At 38.0% G+C, this 20,514-nt stretch overlaps 1 protein-coding gene across 2 annotated transcripts in view; it reads right to left on the bottom strand.

The window, feature by feature from the left end:
* Positions 1-4,152: 4,152 nt before the first annotated feature.
* LOC311084341 (semaphorin-3D) overlaps positions 4,153-20,514 on the bottom strand; it is a 56,771-nt gene continuing 40,409 nt past the window's right edge. For both annotated transcript variants that reach the window (XM_084116302.1, XM_084116303.1), the window contains exons 4-19: positions 19,412-19,572; positions 16,968-17,030; positions 16,521-16,640; positions 16,237-16,330; positions 15,489-15,617; positions 13,711-13,853; positions 12,820-12,934; positions 12,655-12,724; positions 12,060-12,204; positions 10,723-10,945; positions 9,968-10,056; positions 9,014-9,055; positions 8,724-8,881; positions 8,459-8,523; positions 7,067-7,200; positions 4,153-6,952 (exon numbers count right to left, since the gene is read on the bottom strand). In XM_084116302.1, the coding sequence (XP_083972428.1) occupies positions 6,539-6,952; positions 7,067-7,200; positions 8,459-8,523; positions 8,724-8,881; positions 9,014-9,055; positions 9,968-10,056; positions 10,723-10,945; positions 12,060-12,204; positions 12,655-12,724; positions 12,820-12,934; positions 13,711-13,853; positions 15,489-15,617; positions 16,237-16,330; positions 16,521-16,640; positions 16,968-17,030; positions 19,412-19,572 (2,165 nt within the window). In that variant the 3' untranslated portion in view covers positions 4,153-6,538. The remainder of the gene's footprint in view (positions 6,953-7,066; positions 7,201-8,458; positions 8,524-8,723; positions 8,882-9,013; positions 9,056-9,967; positions 10,057-10,722; positions 10,946-12,059; positions 12,205-12,654; positions 12,725-12,819; positions 12,935-13,710; positions 13,854-15,488; positions 15,618-16,236; positions 16,331-16,520; positions 16,641-16,967; positions 17,031-19,411; positions 19,573-20,514) is intronic.

Below are 20,514 nucleotides of genomic sequence, written 5' to 3'. Positions count from 1 at the left end.
CCTCATCCAGAACATGGAATATCAAATTATGTCAACTAGCTAGCTAGCTTACAGCTAACTCACCTCAACCTCGTAAATCTTCTTTTTCATTGATGCCTGGACTCTACCCTTAATTATGCCACCTGATTGATGAGCTACACTAACCACTCTGTTGGAGTTAAAAGAATTTAAACCCTTTTTGACCGCCAAGGGTGCCTCACTAAAGAAGGACGTGATCGTAAATAAATTAACTGGCTCCGCCATTGTTATTTCTGGACGAGCGGAGCGCTTGGACCCGGAAATGGCTAAACGTCACGCGTGACGTCAGACTTAACAATCGGATAGAGAGCCTAAGTCCCTCCCCTCCGCTTCCGGCTCATGGGACCTTACTTCGGAAAAAATATGTATGGTAGTCAATGGCGAGAGACAACTTATCTTTTTATTCCGTCTGAACTGTGCCCTGAATTACACATATGATGTTTGTCAATTTAAAAGATAATTATGAAAGTCAAGAAAGTCGCAGTTTGTCATAAAACAGAAGAGTAACATTTAGTTTTATGTGAAAATCGCTCAATAAACTACATCTCTCGTCTCGTACTATGTACGTCACAAGATCCGTTGCTCGTATGTGTGCAGTCTGGTACAAAACACTCAGGCATGACGGCGTAACGTTACGATTATAACGTAAGACTATAGAAACAGACAGACGTTAGCTTCAGTAAAGTTAGCTTCATTCATTGAGAGAAAAGGTATGACGTCACATGTGCACCTTTTGGGTTTGTAGTCTCTGTAATTATGTATTTTCACAGTCTTATACCTCAACAGTTTTACATCAAACTGCGACTTTCTTGACTTTAAAATGTATATTTTAAATTGACAAACATCATGTGTAATTCAGGGCACAATTCAAACGAGATCAAAATATTTGTTGTCTCGCGCCATTGACTACCATACAATATTTTTCCGAAGTAAGGTCTCATGGTGGTCAACCGGAAGGGGAGGGACTTAGGCCTACTCACGTTTCGGCTTAAAGGAGTACATTTTTTTGTACATTTGGAGTGCTGTCAGTACAGAGAACAACGCCAAAAATCGGTGTTGCCTACACCGTGTTATCCTCTTTTTAAAATTTGCACCCTGTTGACTAATAGTAATCGATTGTCGAGTTCACGCGCGTGATCATAGGTACTAAACCTATGCGCGTGAACTCGACAATCGATTACTATGGACTTCGACCGAAAACAGGATGTAAATACAGGTATGAGCGCTGGCTGAATAAACATAATTTTTATTCATATCTTTCACATCTACTGCAGTCAGATTCACCCGTGTTTACGCTGAAGGAATCACTCACATTGGCTGTGCACTTGTAATGACACATCAAGGATGTTAAGAGGCTAAAAGCAGGTTTAAAACTTGCCCTATTGAAGTCAACAGGGTGCAAATTTTAAAAAGAGGATAACACGGTGTAGGCAACACCGATTTTTGTCGTTGTTCTCTGTATTGACAGCACTCCAAATTTACAAAAAAAAATGAGCTCAATGTTAAAATTGACCGGAGTTCTCCTTTAAGTTCTTCACATGTTTATCCGATCCAATTTGATAGGAGGCGCTGTCTCGAAAAACGAGGGGTCTGAGAATGCGGGACTCTGGGTGCGGGACTGTAGCTGCAGGCTCCGAGCCAAATGAAGACGGATTATATGAAATGGATTGTTGTTTATTAACGAGCTGTAGTTACGCACTGACAGAAATGCAGTTCAAGTTAAAGCCATGGTTCATAAGGTGCACTGCATACTGAATCTGACTGCATGACGAGCGCGACGCGCGTCTCTCTACACTGTAAAAAATTTCTAACCCTCCCAAATCAAAAATTTCAAGTGACCGATAACATCTAAATTTTTCAATTGGCCCAAGTGAAATTCTTGTTGCAATAGTCTGTTAACATTGGCTCAATGAGAAATTATACGTCAGACTAATTGAAAAATTTAGATGTTATCGGTCACTTGAAATTTTTGACTTGGGGATGTAATTTTTTTTTTACAGTGTATCTAGGTTATATGAAGTAAATGGGAGCGGGAATTCACCACATTATGAACTCGGCATTTGAGGTATTTGTACGCAATACCCCCAACCTCACACCAAATGTCAGGCCCTGTTGATAGGCTAGCCTATATAAATATTATAGTAAGCAGAAATGTGAAATGTACCAGCATATTAGAGGAAGACGCTGAAATCTCGATTGAATTGATGCTTGAAGAATGCACTTCCACAGCAGACATGGATAGGCTGGCGGTTAAAGTTTTCTATGCAGAATTTGATTTGATGACAGTCACGAGACCGATTACTTGATCCAATCACGTTGATGGATAAAAATAAAATTTAAAAACGAACATGTAATGAGTAACGACCACAAACGGAAGGAAAAATAGCGAATAAAAGTACCGACCCAGACAGCAACATAGTAGGCTATCGGCCCAGATCCGACCCACTTCTGGTACGGGTGGAATCCACATGTACCAGATATGGCCCGGATCTGGGCCGACACTATGTTGCTCTCTGGGGATACATCACTTAAAATGTACTCAAGTAAAAGTAAAATTACACAATTTTTAAACTACTCAAAAAAGTAACATTTCTGAAAAAAAAAAAAACTTATTAATTACAGCAACGTGAGTATTTGTAATTCGTTACTTCACACCCCTGGTGGTTTGAAGCTTGTATTGCTAAATTATTATGTTATACTGCTTTAAACTATAATAGATGCCATTGATCTGGTGAATCAAGTGTCCATTTTTTAAAAGGGGACCTATTGTTGGGAAACACTGATGTAGGCAACAATAATTTTTTCTTGCCGCTACAAATATTTTGGAAGGGAAAAGACAAAATATAAATGGAATCAGTACATAAAATGCTTAATATTAAAGATGATTGAGAAATAGCAAGTGCTCTTTTCCATCCCGGCTATTTATCTGTGACTGTGGCAAAAGCGTGTATAATGAAAAAAGGAAAATGACACTTAATTTCTTAGAATTTACCTAATTTGCCAAACCCTCCCAACTAAGGCCCATTCACATCAAGTATGCAGATAACGTTAAAGATAGATCTAAAAAATCGTTCTCAACATTAAAGCATATCAGAGTTCACACCACAACGATAACGGCACAGAGAAAAGATATCGCTTCAGAACGATTGTATCCAGCTAATGAACGATAAAAATTGACAGCCAATCAGAATCCATCCTGCTGTAACGGATAAACGCGCTTAGAGTAAACAGAAAAATAACCTTCATATGTAATGGTATTTCATTATTTGTAGATTACATTTTAAAGATTAAATTTTCATGAAAACATTTGCAATAGGCTTGTAAAAGGCAATTTATACATGCATTATCATTAGGGGAGTGTGGGGTAAGATGAGCCTTTTTTTTTTTTTTTTACTTATGTGGTCCTCAAGATAAGAGGAAAAAAAAGGCCAAAAACAGTGTTTAAGTAAATGGGTGCCTTCCACTCCTCCCATGTGCTTCTCCTTTTCACAGTCTGGCAGAAATAATGGGTGGTTCCAAAATATATGGTCACATGACAATAAAAGTATACAGTTGCGAGATAAATGGGGTGAGTCAACTTACCACCTGGCTCTTCTTACCCCACTCTCCCCACTATACATGTTTGGGCTGAGATTTTGTTGCATTACACTGTTCTGACCAGCAGGTGCCGCCAGCATGTGGTGTTTCGAGCGCTTTGAAACAGTGAATCATTTTACGTATTGGTTCAACTGATTCAGTGCTTCAAAAAGGCTCCAATCACTTGACTTCTTCATACTTCATTTCACTTCATTTATATTCACAGATAAACCGTGAGAGCATTTGTAGTAGCCTATTTGCAGCAGCCTTTCCTTTGTTTGTTAATTTTGCCTAAGCTAAAAAAAATGATATAGCCGCTCCTTAAAAATGGATAGAATGAGGGTTAAAAAGAATATTTATTTATTTATTTATTTATTTATTTATTTATTTATTTTCTTCTTTTTTTTTTTGTGTGCAAAAAACATAAGTGAACTTCAGGGAACATTCAAATAATAAAAAAATCCATGTCACGATGACACCTTTAAAATATAATGCTGTCCAGTTATTTGTTGCTCCTTTTGTGTTGAGATTCAGATTTTTTTTTTTGTTGTTTAGGCCTAAAGTTTTTGTTGATTGCAGAAATTAACATCCACAACCACCTCAAGACATGGTCCTGAACAGTCCCAAGATTGTTTAATGTTTAATGTGATTAATACTTTAGTTATTCATTTCTAAACATTACATTTCAGTTGTGCACCTTATTTGTCTCTAGAGTGAATGTGTTACTTAGTTGTTTTGCCACAGTTGCTAATGCCAATTCTTGTGTCCCCATCACTCTTTCAGTATGCAGAGTTAGGTAGATATAAATATATATTAGGTTTGTAGAAACCATTACTATATATTAAGAAATTAATTTGATGGCATATATTTGTTTCAGATAACTGGCTAAATAACTTAATATCTGTGATCTTCAATACTTGTGGTGTGCCTAACATTTATAATTAAAGTTGAGGCAAGCTCAGTAAAATGTTTCACTTGCTTTCACACCACAAACAATGAACCACAAAGTCTCACCCACAGCAGGATGTGGGAATTAACCAAATGTTTTCACCTTGACCGTGAGTTTCATTGTCATCACCATTTTCTTCACCTCAAAAGAAAAAAAAATGTTGCGGGGGTTTAAATTAGTTTCTGTATGAAGTATTTCATAGATGATCATAGATATTAATACCCGGAGGCCACACACGCAGTTGCTGGTAACTGCCATCATATTGATATATACACATACATATCCATTCAAAAGTTTAAAAATGCTGTTACTGACATTAAACAAAAATACACCGTTAAAAATGGGTATATACTTGGGTCAGTATATTGTGCTCACTAAGGCGGCATTTATTTGATCAAAAATACAGTAAAATAGTAATGTTGTGAAATATTAACATTTTTAAATCTATTTGAATATATTTAAAATTTATTTCTATGATAATTTTCAGCATCATTACTCCAGTCTTCAGTGTCACATGATCCTTCAGAAATAACTCAATGATGATTTGATCCTCATGAAACATTTATTACTATTATTATCAGTGTTGAAACAGTTGTGCGTCTTAATGTTTTTGTGGAAACCGTGATACATTAGAAATAAAAAATTCAAAAGAACTGCATTTATTTGAAATATAGAATTCTTTTAAAACTTTTGATTCTGAAGAAAAGTATTAATGAACTAATTAAACCCAAACTTTTGAATAGTAGAGTGTAGTTATTAAATCATGTATTAGGAATTTAAATATATAGCAACCACTATCACAGAAATACACTTTTGTGCTCAATAAAATCTAGAGATAAAAATTCAGAGATAATAAAAATGGTTCTTCTGATAGGTGTATAGCCAGAAAATATATTCTCAATACATATATGACCATTTTTATGACAATACATTATACGTACATTAACTCGAGTAACCCAACATGTGAGCTCTGTTATTCAATCAACGAACATGAAAACATTTAGCTTTAACTAACTCACCACTTTAACCAATCAACAATGAACCTATTTTTAGATTCCACCATGAGCCAATGACATCTTTTCATTCAGATGTGGAAGAAAAGAACAAAGGCCTGAGGATCCTGCATGGAAGTCATGTTCATGGCCAGTCAAAAGAATTTAAAAAGCCCTTTGATGAATCCATGGAGGCCATCCTCTATTTACCATTCCCAGATGCTCCGACACAATGACACATTTTAGACAACTGTACACACGAGAGACGAGCTGAGCTGTTGTGGAGAGCTTTTCTTTACAAAATGACATGCATAGAAGTCATAAAACAAACACAATATTTACTCATGGATGTTCTCAGGAAAGAGCAGAAGAGATTGTTCTTGAAAAGGAAGGAAACATGAAGGGTTCATCCTGGGCAAACTTCCTCTGAACATGGAGGCACCTGCTGTTGTCAAAACAAACTACACATTTGTACATTTGACTATCAAGAGTCCAAATATAATAGCAATACAATGATATACAGATCTATTTAATCTACATGCCTAGTGAAAGCAAGAGAAGTCAGTTCATCTTTGCACTGCCGTTAGCTTAGGGCAGCGTGTTAGATTGTCCATTTTCAGTATTAGCTTTCCAAGCATACCTAGCATTTAGCATAGATGCTTGTCTTTCAAGAAGGTTGACAAACGACAGAAATACAATGAAAATATTACAGAAAATGAATGCAAAATGTGTTTAGCTGGATGCCAGATTGCACAAATTCATAGTTGCACAGCTACTGGCTGTTTGGTTATACTGTGTTAAAGCTACATGCTAACACTAGCACAGGCTACAAAATTAAACTTAAGAGAGGACTTAATGAAGAATAATACAGTTCTCAAGGTCTGTAGCCCTTTGTTGTTGTGCTAGTAGCAATTGGTGGTTGCAGCTAGTTGGAAGTAGCCTTTGTAGCCATTAAGCTACAAACAAGATGCTAATTGTCCAGATAAAGACACTCTCGTTTTCATCAAAAGTCTGCAGTTTCACCTCCGTCTAGAGGCTCGTAGGGTGGATTTTGTCGCCTTACTCGTGCTTTACGGTTTTCAGACACCTGCTTCCACTTTAGCGTGCGAAGTTTTTGCTGTCGCCGTTTTTCACGGTACCAAAGATGTTCACAGTACTCGTCAGCCGTTAGCCCGCTAACTCCCATTAGATGTAGTTCCTTTAAGCTTCGCGGTGAGGCTGCGTAATTTCCGGCTTGGGTGTTCTGCGCTCTCGACATGTTGTTCTGGGGGATGACGTGTAGCTCGTAGCGGGCTAGCGTGCGGGAGAACGAGTGTTCGTAGGCTACGCAGAGGTACAGGCCAGCGTTAGCAGACGTTAGCTGCTGGATGAGAAGCCCACGTTGCATGTGGATGAGATTTTCTTCACCTGGAAACAACTGAGATACAGAAAGGGGTTTGTGTTAGTGTAGAAGTGAGTTAAGTGCGTATCCACTTATCAGTTTACAGATGTTTACGATGAAATCTTCTCTAATAACAGGATGTGGACTGACCTCTTTGCTGTTCTGGTTGTTGTTTGGCTGAGTTATCCACTTGATTTTGGCTTGTGGTGAACGTGGGACACATTCCAGGAAAGTTGAGTTCGTCTCCACGCCGTATACCGTCTTCAGTTCAGGCTGCTCTGAACCTGCAGAGAGGAATGGACACTTTTAAAGGCAGGGTAGGCAATTTCGGAGAGGCTAGAAATAGTGAGCTAGCTTTGAAAGCCTCCTTTCAGAGCATCTCCAAAGCCACGCCTCCTTCAAAACTCATGAACGCACACAGCAAAGTCTGCAAAGTGTCACAAGACGAGAGACGCTAAACTATCTCATGTCTCAAAGCACATTAGAGTACAATAATAATGAAAGTAAACAAATTACAGACAAAGTTGTACCACCTGACTGCTGCAGATTCATTTCAGCATTGATAGTGTTGACATAAACATAAATCCAAGTCTGAGGATGTGAACAGCTCCAGCTAGAACGTCACGGGTTGCCATCTCGTAATTACGGTTATGGCATGACTTGAACGCAGCATGAGCTCGTTGTTTTGGTTCAGGAGGAACTGTAAAAGTTTGTTTTTACAGTTTGTAAAAACACAAGTTTGTTGAAAAAAAACAAAAGTTTGTTTTTTACAGTTTTACTGCTCTTTGTTTGTGGTGCTCAGTGACTGACGTCTGTCTACAACCCGCATTGCCTTACAGAAAGCACTGATGACTTGTGATGTCTGCGTGAGCAATGATTGGATGATTGGATGGACGAAAATATTTTGGTCCTGAGACTTCCACAGAATATGTTTTAATTTTTAGACCACTTCTATTATTGTTTGCTATCAGGATGTGAAGAGAGTTTCAACCAACATAACAAAAAGTGTTTATGAAAAATTTGTAAGGCCTGATATACTTCCAGCAAAATTAAAGAGTAAACTGGGGTGACATAATTTCAAACAAAATCAGGCCAAACGAAAGTTTGTTTGGCCAAAGCAAACTTTCCCAAAAGTTTTGCCTTTTTTGACGTGGAGATGTAAACATTCCCTGTAATTTTTGTTGCATTTATTTTGTTATTGAGAGGAAAGCGTGCAGCATATTTACATATTCATCTAAACACCGCTCAAATGAAACAAATATTCACTGTGAGTATATCAGGGTATTTAGCTATATAAAAGATTTTTTTTTTAATTACTTTAAAACATGTTTTAATAATTTGTCACAGTAACAGCAAAAACTTGCATTAAGAAAGTAAACAGAATCAGTTTGTATTTCATATTGAACTGGTGCACACATCTTAGCATGTGTTAGTATCCATTATGCACACTAGAGGGAGTAGTGTGCATTCTTTTTTCCAGGACTGGGCAATATCATATACAACCTGATGGTGAAGAGTCGTGAACATAGTGTGATTTATTACCGTCTCTCATGTCCTGACACTGGCTCCAGGGGTCTCCATACCTCACATCCTGTCTCCGGGCGCGCCTGCGGACCACAAGAGGATATTAGCCGCCTTAGGACCAACCCTCAGATGCATTATTTCAAAGGTTTGCTGGTGGTTTTCAATATTATTATTTAGGTGAATAATAAATAAGCTTTCACTTTATTTCAATAGTCCACTTTAGACATTAAACTAACTGTAAATAACTTTGTAACTACATGTCAACTAGTAGAATAAGTTGTACCTTTTGTTGCTGGGGAAGTAGTTAGTACAGGAGGAGCCGTCCCAAGCGCAGTATGGGTCTCGAGCTAAACAGCAGTCTACACACGCTTTACCATAGAGATCACATCTCTGCACCGGAAGCTGGACGATACCCTCATCACTGCTTACAAACAGCACTTGCTAGAGAAGAAATCAAATAAAAAATGAGGATATGCGGCGGGTTTGAAAGCAGAATCATGAAGCTCATAATGTTGTTAAAGCTAAGTCCTTATAGCATTATTTAGTGACCACCCACCAAACACGTCCACTTACCCTCTTGGTGGAGAGCTCCATGCTTAGTATTGGCGTTGGAGTCTACAGAACGAAAAAAGAGAGGAAAAAAAATGTCAACACACAAAATGAATCAACTCCCGAACAAAGTGGGGGACGACACGCATTGTTGGCGCTGAATAAGAGCAGCTCATCATAACAGGCACTTGTGAATGTTTTAAAGCTTTCTGCTCCATTGGTTCGTTTCTCTTTCATATACAGCAGCAAATGAGCCTTGACTCTTAAAACGACTCTGGCTCTCCAAATGGCTGGTGGGATGCTGGTGGGCAATGTCTGCTATCATATGTCTCCTGACAGGTTTGACTGATACTTGACATACTAGCTATTCATAATGTACATACCAATTCTTTGTGTTTTGGTCAAACACAAATGAGATTTGAGGGATGCAGTGGTATTCAGTGAATAATTAAAATTGTAAATTCCTCACACAAATTTATTGTCTGACTATAGAAGACTTAACATATAGCACATGAGTGGCATGGACTACATATATTTTTAAGAAATGATAACTCTAAGCTAAATGCTATTATAAATACATCATTATTCTACAGAAATTCTCCAGGAATCTCATATTTAACCAGTTGACTTTTGATTGCTTACATTCCCTCCATCCACAGAGCAAAACTGACACATTCCTCATTGTCTTAAGTTATAGATAAATCAGTATTCAGTATCAGAATATCAGTTTCAATACAAATCAATATTTCTGAGTTAACGTTGCCTCTCCTGTCCCTGGGATTGGTCACTTAAGTAGACAGCCATGGGAAATCTTAGAGCAATCTGTTTTTCTTCTTTAGGAGTTATTTTTGTTTGGGAAGTGCTTGACATGAAAACAACAACCAATAAGAGCCCAGGGTCAGGGGTCATGAGGGAGTCCAGCAGATGGCATGACAAACCAGCAGAGGAGAGAGAGAGAGTTAGATCTTATTCAATTACCTTGAAGACATTCAACTCCTCTAGAATGATTTCTTCAGTTTCCCAGTTCTCTTTAGGTACAGAGACCACCTTTATTACTTTGCCATCATCTGGAGATACAGAAGATTAACTGTGTGAGATTTCACTAGATAGATAGACAGATGATGGATGGATAAATAGATATTCACATTAACCTTAACCTTAACCTTTAAATGTTTCCCATAATGCACCCTTCCTTAGTTACCATGGTAAGTGAGCACTGGCTTTTGGCGTGTGTATTTATCCAGCCCCCTGAGGGCTGGCAGCTGTTGCACTGTTCTAGTCCTGCACAGTGTAAAATTGCAAGTCTGCTCTCTGTACACACAGGTTAAGCAAATTTGTCCTGAACAGAGTATCTATTTGTCCTACATGATTCACTTAGATGTGGCAGAGTTCAATCACACACCCATCAGTCCAGGAGGACAAATGTTAGACAGGAAAAGAAACACTGGCGCCTCGGAATGTCAGGATTATCCCAGGCAACAAGACCACTGACCGGCATGGGAACATCTTTGATAGCGTTTACCGGATCTGGTAGCCTATCTAGGAGATTTACACATTTGTAGCGCAATTTAGGTCTAACACTGTGTCTACAACTGACGCGAATGGCGCGATGCGACAATAGACATTAGAACCAATTATAAGAAGTGATGTTGGAACACCAGGGCTAGTTGTCACACTTTTTACTAGTATAAAAGATTCAGCTCTTTGAACATGTTAACCACTTTCCAACATACCTGTGCCAAGGTGTAAGACATCATATTGGCCATCCTCTGCATCAACCCTATCAACCACAAGCTTCTTTAGCTTGTAGGGTGCGTTGATCCTAGTGAAGACGGGATGCCTGTGGATGGGCACCACCGGCTCCCACATCAGCTGATGGGCCCTCATGAAGCTCACAACATCGTCTGGGAAATCCCGGGTGGACTTGTGCAATGGGTCGTAGGTCTCGCTCGGACACTGAAGGGACATAGGACACATAGTTAAGCTCATATTCTGGAACCCTGTGGAGAATTTGGTATAACAGTCACAGACTAAGGTAAAAATAGTCATAAACATTTGTGCAGATGTGGATTTTGGCCACTGTTTGAGATCATAGTGCAGCAAGCATCATAATTCTTATTTTTCCATATTGAGAAATGCAGTTTTAAAGGAATCTTCTGTTGTCAGTCAGTTTACCCACTGAAACGAGTCCATCTAAAACCCCAAAGCGGTGTATGGTATACAGTAAGTGTTAACATGAAACTAGTATGATAAACTTGCTTACTAACCTTGCCTGTGCAAAGTTAAATCTTATATCACAACCTCTGTCATGACCTTGTAAAGCTGGCAAACATGGCATGGAAAGTGGGAGAACTGGTGGACCAGCTACACCAGCTCAATTTTGCTCTAGAACAGCATGACTATTCTGGTCATCCAGCTAGACCAGCACTATACCAGCTCTAACCAGCATAAACCAGCCTGAACCAACATGAATTCATGCTACAGTAGATTTTTCAGCAGGGATGAACATGGCATCTGAATGAAATAGAAACATTTCCCTACTACATGTAAAATGAGTCTAAAGTAGGTTCCTTTAGTGTCAACATGATCTTAACTGCACCTTCCAGTCATTAAACCCCATAATTTGAAAGGGTTAATCTGTCTACTCAAGAGTTCAGGTCAACTCTGTGGTTGTGACTTTGACAATTAATGGAGCAGAATTCACAGCCCTAATAATTGACTTCTGGAGACCTCACCACTAAAAGTCCACACTCCAGCCACTTCACAAACTGCCCAGACACGTGACCCCTAGAGTGCTTGACGACACTTTTACGGTCCCCTTGAGCCAGTGCAGTTAGTGCGAGGAGTGACTGGCCGCATGGTTTCCAAGCTGCCCCAACACTTCTGCAATCCAGAACTAATCATAGATCTCAAATATTGCGTGCACTTATGATAGCATCATCAAGGTAACAGTTAGACTCTACCCAAAGTCGTTCAAGTTGTCAACAAAAAGCAAAAAGAAGCATCCCTCCAAATGAAATATCATCTTCTCTACCCTGCCAAACATAATTCCTCCCAGTTGAGAACTCACCGTCCCTGGTCGTGGATAAGGGATTCTCCCCTTGTACTCCATCCAGCGATAATCGGGCCCCTCCTTATGCGCAAAAGGCCCGTTGAAGGCGGCTCGGATGGATGCCATGGAATAGACACAAACGGCTGAACCTCTGAAGACGGAGCTTTTGAAAAGGAAACATGTATTAGTCAGATGCCAGGTTAGAATAACAGAGTTCTTCAAGTTTGGTGACCTTTCACCCTCCCCTTATGGCCTCAAGCTATCCATTCCTCGGGTGGGAGCACCGAGACGGATTGTTCTAGATGGATCAGGCGGGACGGAGACCATCCTGTGACCAGACTGTTGATTTTAGGGGCGTTTTGATACTGATGTCAGTTCACAAGATAAACTGAGATAATCAGATTTAGGTTGTTGGAACGAACAAGGGAGGTCTGAGAACCTGAAGGGGTTTGTTAAATGAGAATGAGTGTGACGGATTGGCTGATTTGGATGGAGCCAATGCAGAAATTGAGGTAAACAAATATAACATTGACAGGAATGTCGTTCTAAAAAGTTAAGAGGATTATGGGGTGGTGACCCAATGAATGACAGATTTTCCAAGTAATGAACCTACCTGGAAGTGGAGAAGACACCATAGATTACTGGATTCTGTGGATCTTTGGTCTCCAAAAGAAATATGTCCTCTAAAAATATAAAAATGGGCAGAAAGTATAACTAGGGTGAATTTTTAAGTTCATGTTGACTATAACAGATGGGTGATTCGAGTGTGTAAATATACCCAGCTCGTCAAAGTGTGTGTCCATGCCTCCAGGTCCTGATACTGAGCACACCAGCCTGGCCTTCAGGAAGGTGCTCCAGCGATTAATCAAGCTTCGTTTTCCTCCTATGTCATTCTTATGAACACCAAGAGCTTGATTTTAATACACTACACAACTTTTAAAACACTAGGCATCATACACTTGATGACATCATAAATTGGTACAGAGGAAAAACTGGGCGTAATACACTAAATGACTAAGGATCACACACTACCAGGAATTTAAGCCTTTCCGAACACACCAAACTCACACAGAAACATCATGTGCCTCATTATAGGAGATGCATGACAAATGAAACACAATATGTGTTCTAAAATCGACTCAAAATATCAAACATGTTGGATGGAATCATAGTCTGAAGCTAAAAACATTGGGTTTCTGTCTGTGCCCAACATACACTACACGATTTTCTTTGAAAAATCACCAAAATCAGACTTTTGGCAACTTGCCAAACTATCCTAAAATTGGTGCAAAAATCATGTAGTGTATTCAAGCCTTAAGCAATGACATTATCTCAAAAGAAAATATCTAATACATTACATTTTCATACATTACAAACAAATACAGCGTAAAATATCTGAAATATTTAAAGCACTTCAAGAATGCTCTGATAAGATGAACTGAAAACCTAGTTTGCTAGATTTGTTGCTAGATTGGTGTTTAATTACTCTCAAACAAACACCTCATTCTTCCATTATTAGATACATCACTGTGCAACAGATGATACAGAGGCCTACACGTCCATTCATTAATGCCTACAAAAGACTCATTGATTCTGCATACCAAACAAAGGTCTTTGGATCTATTTCATGTTTTTATTGGCTCATTACGGTGCTGGACTTGGCACTCACCTTGCAGACACGGGCCACCCGACTGTAGACACGCTTGTCGAGCTGGTTAGACTCTACGGAGGTCTCTTTAAAGAAGAAGTAGACTTTTTCATCATCCAAGCTGTGAGTGTCAGGGATGGAATATGATCCCACAAACTCTGGCTCTGTGAAAAGAATTTGGCATCAGTGTGAGGGTGGAGGAAGTCACACAAGTTAATTAGGCAGCACCAGCTCCCCAAAACAGTGAATAGCAAACTTTTCAGAACATTCAGAACATAAACCTCCTTCTTATTCACTGCCAAACATTTATTAATACTGCCAAACCAGTATTATTTCTTGTATTTCAGAAGAAATCACTACACATCCTTAAAACCTGACACTTTTTTGAGATACTAAGACTTGATATATATATTACAGTATAAGCAGTGTTGGGGTAACTTGAGTTACGTAATCAGATTACTTTTTTCAAGTAACTAGTAAAGTATCGCATTATCGCATTACATTACTTTTTTTAAATAAAAAATGCACGCTACTTTGTTTTCCCACTTATTGACTGATAGCTCTCCTGTTCCCATTTTGGGAGGTTTAGTATTCCTCAAAATGAATAAAAACAGTGAAATGCAAGCTCAGAATATTACGCAAACCTGCAAAACATGTTAAATAACACAAATATACTTTATGTATTTAATCTCACTTTATTAACTAATGTCTTTGGACCTTTGATGATCCAATTCAACTATACAAGCAAAAATGACTTTAGATGAACATCACATTGATGTTTAATTTTTCTTTTTAATGCTGAAGAAAGAGTGTTAAACTTTCTCCTCCTGTGTCCTCTTCTTCTGTGATCCAGAATGGCAGCACCGCTGGAAGGTTTGAGCAGCGCCCTCTACTGTACAGGTGTGAATTTGCATTTCCTTCAGCCTGAGGATTATTCATTTAACTTTTGGCATAAAATGACCTTTACAGTTGCCAAAAATAGTTTTTGTTATTAAAAAACAAACAAGCAGACCAGCCCAGGTGAGAAAAAGTAACGCAAAAGTAACATAACGCATTACTTTACAAAAAAGTTACTTTTTTAAGGGAGTAATGCAATACTGTAATGCATTACTTTTAAAAGTTTCCCCAACACTGAAAATAAGAGTTATTTGCAAACAACACTGATCAGTCACATGACATACCACAGGCGATTGGCTTAAAAAAAAACTCTTCTTTTGTTATCTGTTTATCTTTTAGATAATCAAAATAGCATTTTCAGTTATCCTTTTGTAGGAGTGGTATCTAAGCTAGCAGTCTATTTGAATGCTACTCAGACTAATATTAGCTGAATGCTAAGCTAAGACGCTAATTAATAACAGTATGCTAAAGCTAATCAGTTAAATATACACTAATCTAACAGTCTAATTTGCTGGCAGTATCCAAAAAGTTAGTTAACTGTTAGCTAACTAAAGAAATTAGTAATTCATATGTGTAGTACATATGTTTTTTGTAGATTTTGTATGAAAAAATAAACATGGCAGCATCCAGGTTAGGTACTTCTGGGCTGCATTTGGCAGCTGAGGAATTGCCATTGAGATTAATGGAAATCCAAAACAATGCTGTCTCCAGGTACATTAGACCCTTATGCATGCTTGTTAGCTTTCACAAAATATTGTTTATAATTGTGATATGAACTACATTTTTATTGTGTTCAGTTGTTGTTTATTTGTCAATGAAATATAAACTAGATCACTTTCTCTACCATCCCAGTTTGGGAACCAAGTTCATGCAGTTTGCATACACAAAATTTCACTTCTCACCATTTAGCCAGTGGTCCTGGTAAGCTTCAGTGCGGATATAGTGTTGATTGCTGCTATGCACAGATGTGCGAAAAATGGCGGCATTCGTTCCCATGAAGTCTACGGACGTCCCAGCGTACAGGTCCCCATCTAAGGTGAGTATATACACAAAATCACATTAGACTTAGAATGACAAATGGTTTTCTATGGTACATAGCTCATTTTTAATGATTCTACCCTCTGACTCCAGATTCTTAGTCAAAATACTCTGTTTTACAGCAGCTTGTGTGAAAAGGAAATTTCGATTATTCCAGAGGCATCATTAAATGGTCAAAAAGGTCTCCAGTTGCAGTAATAGCCTTTAATTAGGTAGCATATGGTTTATGCATTATGACCATCTGGGGTGTACATGCTTTAGAAAAAAAAATCTAAATATTTTAGAAATTTTTGCAGCTGGGTTTCTTTTCCTGACCACACTGTAACAGCAACTGGGCAATTTTTTTTTACTTTTTTTTTTTTTTTTTAAGTTGAATTACTGCCTATTACCGTAAGTGTCCATTGGAGACAAATATGGGTGACAAATCTGTTTACTGGGGGAACTTCCAAATTGCCCCGTGCAAACTAACATCTGGTCCGGAGCTATACAGATTAATTCATCAGTGACTCACATGGAGAGTACGTCTAACAAATGCAGAGTTTTGTGCATTTTTCCTTTTACCGCCTGCAAAGTTGTTTTTGAGGACAATGTGTTTAGGGTCAGGAAACTCACCTGTCAGATGGGCGGTAAATGTCTCATGCGGACTGAAGGGACATTTTCCTCTCCCGGATTCTCCAACATGGCTGAGAAGCCGGAAAGTTGGTTTCTAGGACACAGAGACAAGACTGTCACTTTGTTTGCACCATTACCCTCAGTATTAGTTCAGCTATGATGGTCAATAATCCTCTGTTGGGTCCAATTCACCCTGTCAGTGCTCATATGTACAAGATAACAAGCTTAAAATGAGTTTACTGCATTTCACACTGGTTAAAGGCCTAAAAAGATTGACTGCTCACCTCAAGATTGTGTCCCAGGTCAATGTAGGTGCATTGTGGGTGGAACGCGCCGGTTCCACATACATAGACATGAGTTTTATTGAAGGGCTGTAGGAGTCTCACGTAATTGGCACAGTCCATCTGAGAGATACATGTGGTATGTGATTAAAAGCCTGATTTTAAAGAGTATTTGTAAGGATAGGTGGATGTGAAGCAGTTTAAATCACACAGTAATGCACCTACTGATTTTTTGCCTGTTATTGCAGGGGGGAATTATGTTAAAACTTCAGACTTGCCCTCCCTTAAGACTTTTCAACTTGAAATATTCCCCCCATAGAGCTATAAATATGATTTTTTTCAGCTTTTATTCTTATCTCGGTCTGTGAGATCACTTTATTAAAAAGGCATCTATGGGTACTTAAAAGCTTTTTTCTCCATTTGTGCCCTTTTAAAGTTGTAGCGTCTTACCGATAGATTCTTTCCTGCATATTTGCAGCGTTCGATGTGTTCCTGTCCAGCTGGCCAGTGAATCTATAAATAAAAGAGATAAAAGAGAGTTTCCCCAAGGAATTCTTTAAAGATAAAAGAGAGTTTTTCCAAAGAACAGAAAATAATGCATAACGAAACAACACATTATAGTTGTAAGTTAGGGTTGTTTGTAAAGCAGAGAAATGCTTAAACACTCAACAATATATTAATATACTGTATATAAATGTACTATAAACAGTTTAATAATACTATAAGTTTGAATAATGGTTTAATATTTAAAGGAAAAATATATATTATTAAATCCGGGGCCCAGTAATAGTTATTACTAAAATGTCATACACCCATTTTTTTATTGATTACTTTAAAAAACAAAACAATTGTGCATCACATTAATGTTCTTGTAAAAAATGTGAGCAACAAGTATTGAGTTGATTAACTCTCCTTGGCGCAATACCATCATCACTCAACAATCTACATGCCTCTCAAACTGTAATCATTTCCATGTGGAAATAATGTTCAGGTATTGACCTAATCATTAGCCGGCAATCAGCACACTGTACATAATGATATAATTGGAAGATCGAGAACCTGCCGTGCTTTAGTTCTTATGAAGATCACGTATGAATGACTGTGCCATGACCTTACATTTAACCTCACAATTTCTTACAGGCATCTTTTGGTATTTCACTATTATAAAAGACAGAATCAATTAATATTGAACCAAATGTAATATGTATTTAGCTGTGATGATGTGTAGTGGAGAATTTAGGCCTGAAGTATGTAAATGCAGATACGAATCCTTGTCAACACATTGCAAGCACTTTACTTAGCGTACAAACCCCCTACTCAAGGGGACGATAGAAATACCTTCAAATATCTGTTATATTAAACTGGACATGCTAGTTGACCTGAAAACTGTAGAAAAGACGCTACGCTAATGCATATAGCCTGCATCAGTGTTGACATTTCAATGCATATTTCGGTTGACGAAATCGGTTGGCGTACATACAGTAGCGTTAAACTTGTGTTGATTACCTCAGAAAATAATTTCAAACTTGTCCCTCCGTTTGTAAAAACTAACAAAAAGTGTGTTTACAATAGTTAACTATAATAGTTGAGTTCAAAGATTGGATATACATATAAATAGAAAGGCCTGCTCACACCAAGGACTATAATGATAATGATAACAATGAAGATAGTTAAAAATCAATCTAAATATAAACGAATAGCAGAGTCCACACCACAACTATGACAACTAAATGATTTTTTTTCGGCTGATGAACGATAAAAACATTGACAGCCAATCAGAATCCATCCTGTTTTAAAGATCAAAACTGCAGCGCGCGCTTGTAATAAACATACTGATATAGTCCGATGGTGTGGTTGCTAATATAGTTTATGTATAAAGAACATTTATTCGTGGTTATGTGAACGTTAGAGGAATATTCCATTTTATCATTTTGAAAATGTCATGAGAACGTTATGTTCTCTCAACGTTCAAAACACGGTTAACAACGTTTTCTTCTCAACATTACGAGATATAATATAATGTTATAAGAACGTTTCATTATTTTAAGAACATTTACAAAACCTTTAAAAAACACAAAGGGAACATTCCATATTAGCTGGGAATATCCTAATGAAACAAACATACAGTAATAACAGTTAAGCATTATAGCCTTGATTTGCAGTGTTGCAAGCAAGTTTTAAAATTTTTGTAAAAAATTATTGTTGGTTTAACTTAAAAAAGTTAGTAACCTGGTTGCCTTAAAATTTTGAGTTAATTGAAATAAATAAATACAATGTTAATACAACAAAGGAGATTGGTTTAGTCAACAAAACTCAAAATATTATGTTATTTGAACCCCATGAATTATCTAAGTTGACCTGACAAAAGAAAAAAATGTTTTTTTTACAATGTATTTGTATATTTATTCACAAAACACATTGTTTCAAAGAAGCTTTACAGAAAATGTTGACGTTAATGCTTAGAATATCATACTATCTTTACGCCTTATAGTCACATTTAGAGCTGTGCGATAATATACTTTACATTTTGTGATGATATAAACAATCAAGCAGTTGTAATTTGCTATATAGTATATATTGCTTTATGTAAATATATTGTATATCCAACTTTGTATATAGAGCTGTGCGATAAAACAATTTACATTTTGTGAGTTAACCACTTTGTAAACATTTTGTATAGTTTACAATAGTAAATATACTAAAGTAGATGCATTTTCATACACTTTCTGTGCATGAGGTGGAGCAGTTTTTAGACAGAATCCTGTAACTTCATAAGATTCATGTGAACAGTAATGCATTGTAATCACGCTCTGTTTTCACTTTCGTGACCCTTATCCTCTCGGCCTATAAATGACTTCATGCGCTGTCAGATTGAGGTATTTGCGTGCGCTGACCTTGTGTGTTGGTTGTGTGAGGCTGTCAGAGTTCAGCATGTAGATGTGGTCTCGGCCTCCGACCAGCAACCATCCGCGGTCCTCATCCAGCAGTAAGGCCTGGTACGCTCCCGCCTCGCCACCGTCCCAGAACACCGCAGAGCCGTTCCTCGACCTCAGTTCTGACAGACAACAACAAAAAAAGTTTGTTTAGTTGTTCTGAACTCCCAAATGTTCTGGTACCACATGACTTTAACTAGAATATCGAATATCGAAAGCTACACTCTTAAATATAATGATCTTAAAAGGGGTTTTTCACAGCGATGCCATAGAAGAACCATTTTTGGTTCCCCAAAGAACCTTTCAGTGAACAGTTCTTAAAAGAACCATTTTTTCCTTAATGTGAAGAACTTTCAAAATCTAAGAACCTTTTTCCACTTTAAAGAACCTTTTGTGGAATGGAAAGATTCCATGTTAAAGTTTTTCATGAAACCATCAATGCCAATAAAGAACCTTTATTTTGTATATCAGTGTATGGCTTGTTTTAGAAGGATTGTGTTGCAGTTTGAAACTTGTTAGATTGACGTCACTGTGAAGTGGTTCTGATCTTTGATAGATATGTCAAATAAATATGCCAATCATATGCAGAAATGGTTTTGGCATGCTCACATTTCAGGTTACAAGTATCAATATTCCCCTACAGTGACATTCACACATAATTATACATGATGCATTCTCATACAGACACATTCAGACACGTCCACATCTCTGCAAACACCCCCTCTTGCTGGTGCTTAAGCAGGGAAAAACAACCCTTCCAATTAAAGCCAATTAACCCTGAACACGTTCCTTGACAGCTGCACTCCTGCTACCCACAATTCCAGTGGGACGAGGGGCCTACACATGTGGCATAAGTGTGCATAATTACACGTCGACAAGCAGCTTCAGTTAGCAGAACGTCCAGCTTTTGGAGGTGCCGGGCATTAGAGGAGGATTGTGGTAATAAACTTTGACAGGTGTTTTCTTAGCCGCACACCCTGCTGATGAAAGGGAGTTGAGATGTTGCACAGGAAATAGCTCAAGGTCTAGAGACTGCATTCTTTACTTGGTCCAGTCACACCAAG

The sequence above is a fragment of the Abramis brama genome, assembly GCF_963993115.1.
Source record: "Abramis brama genome assembly, chromosome: 6".
In the NCBI taxonomy this organism is placed as follows: domain Eukaryota; kingdom Metazoa; phylum Chordata; class Actinopteri; order Cypriniformes; family Leuciscidae; genus Abramis; species Abramis brama.
This window is presented reverse-complemented; position numbering and strand designations above follow the sequence as displayed.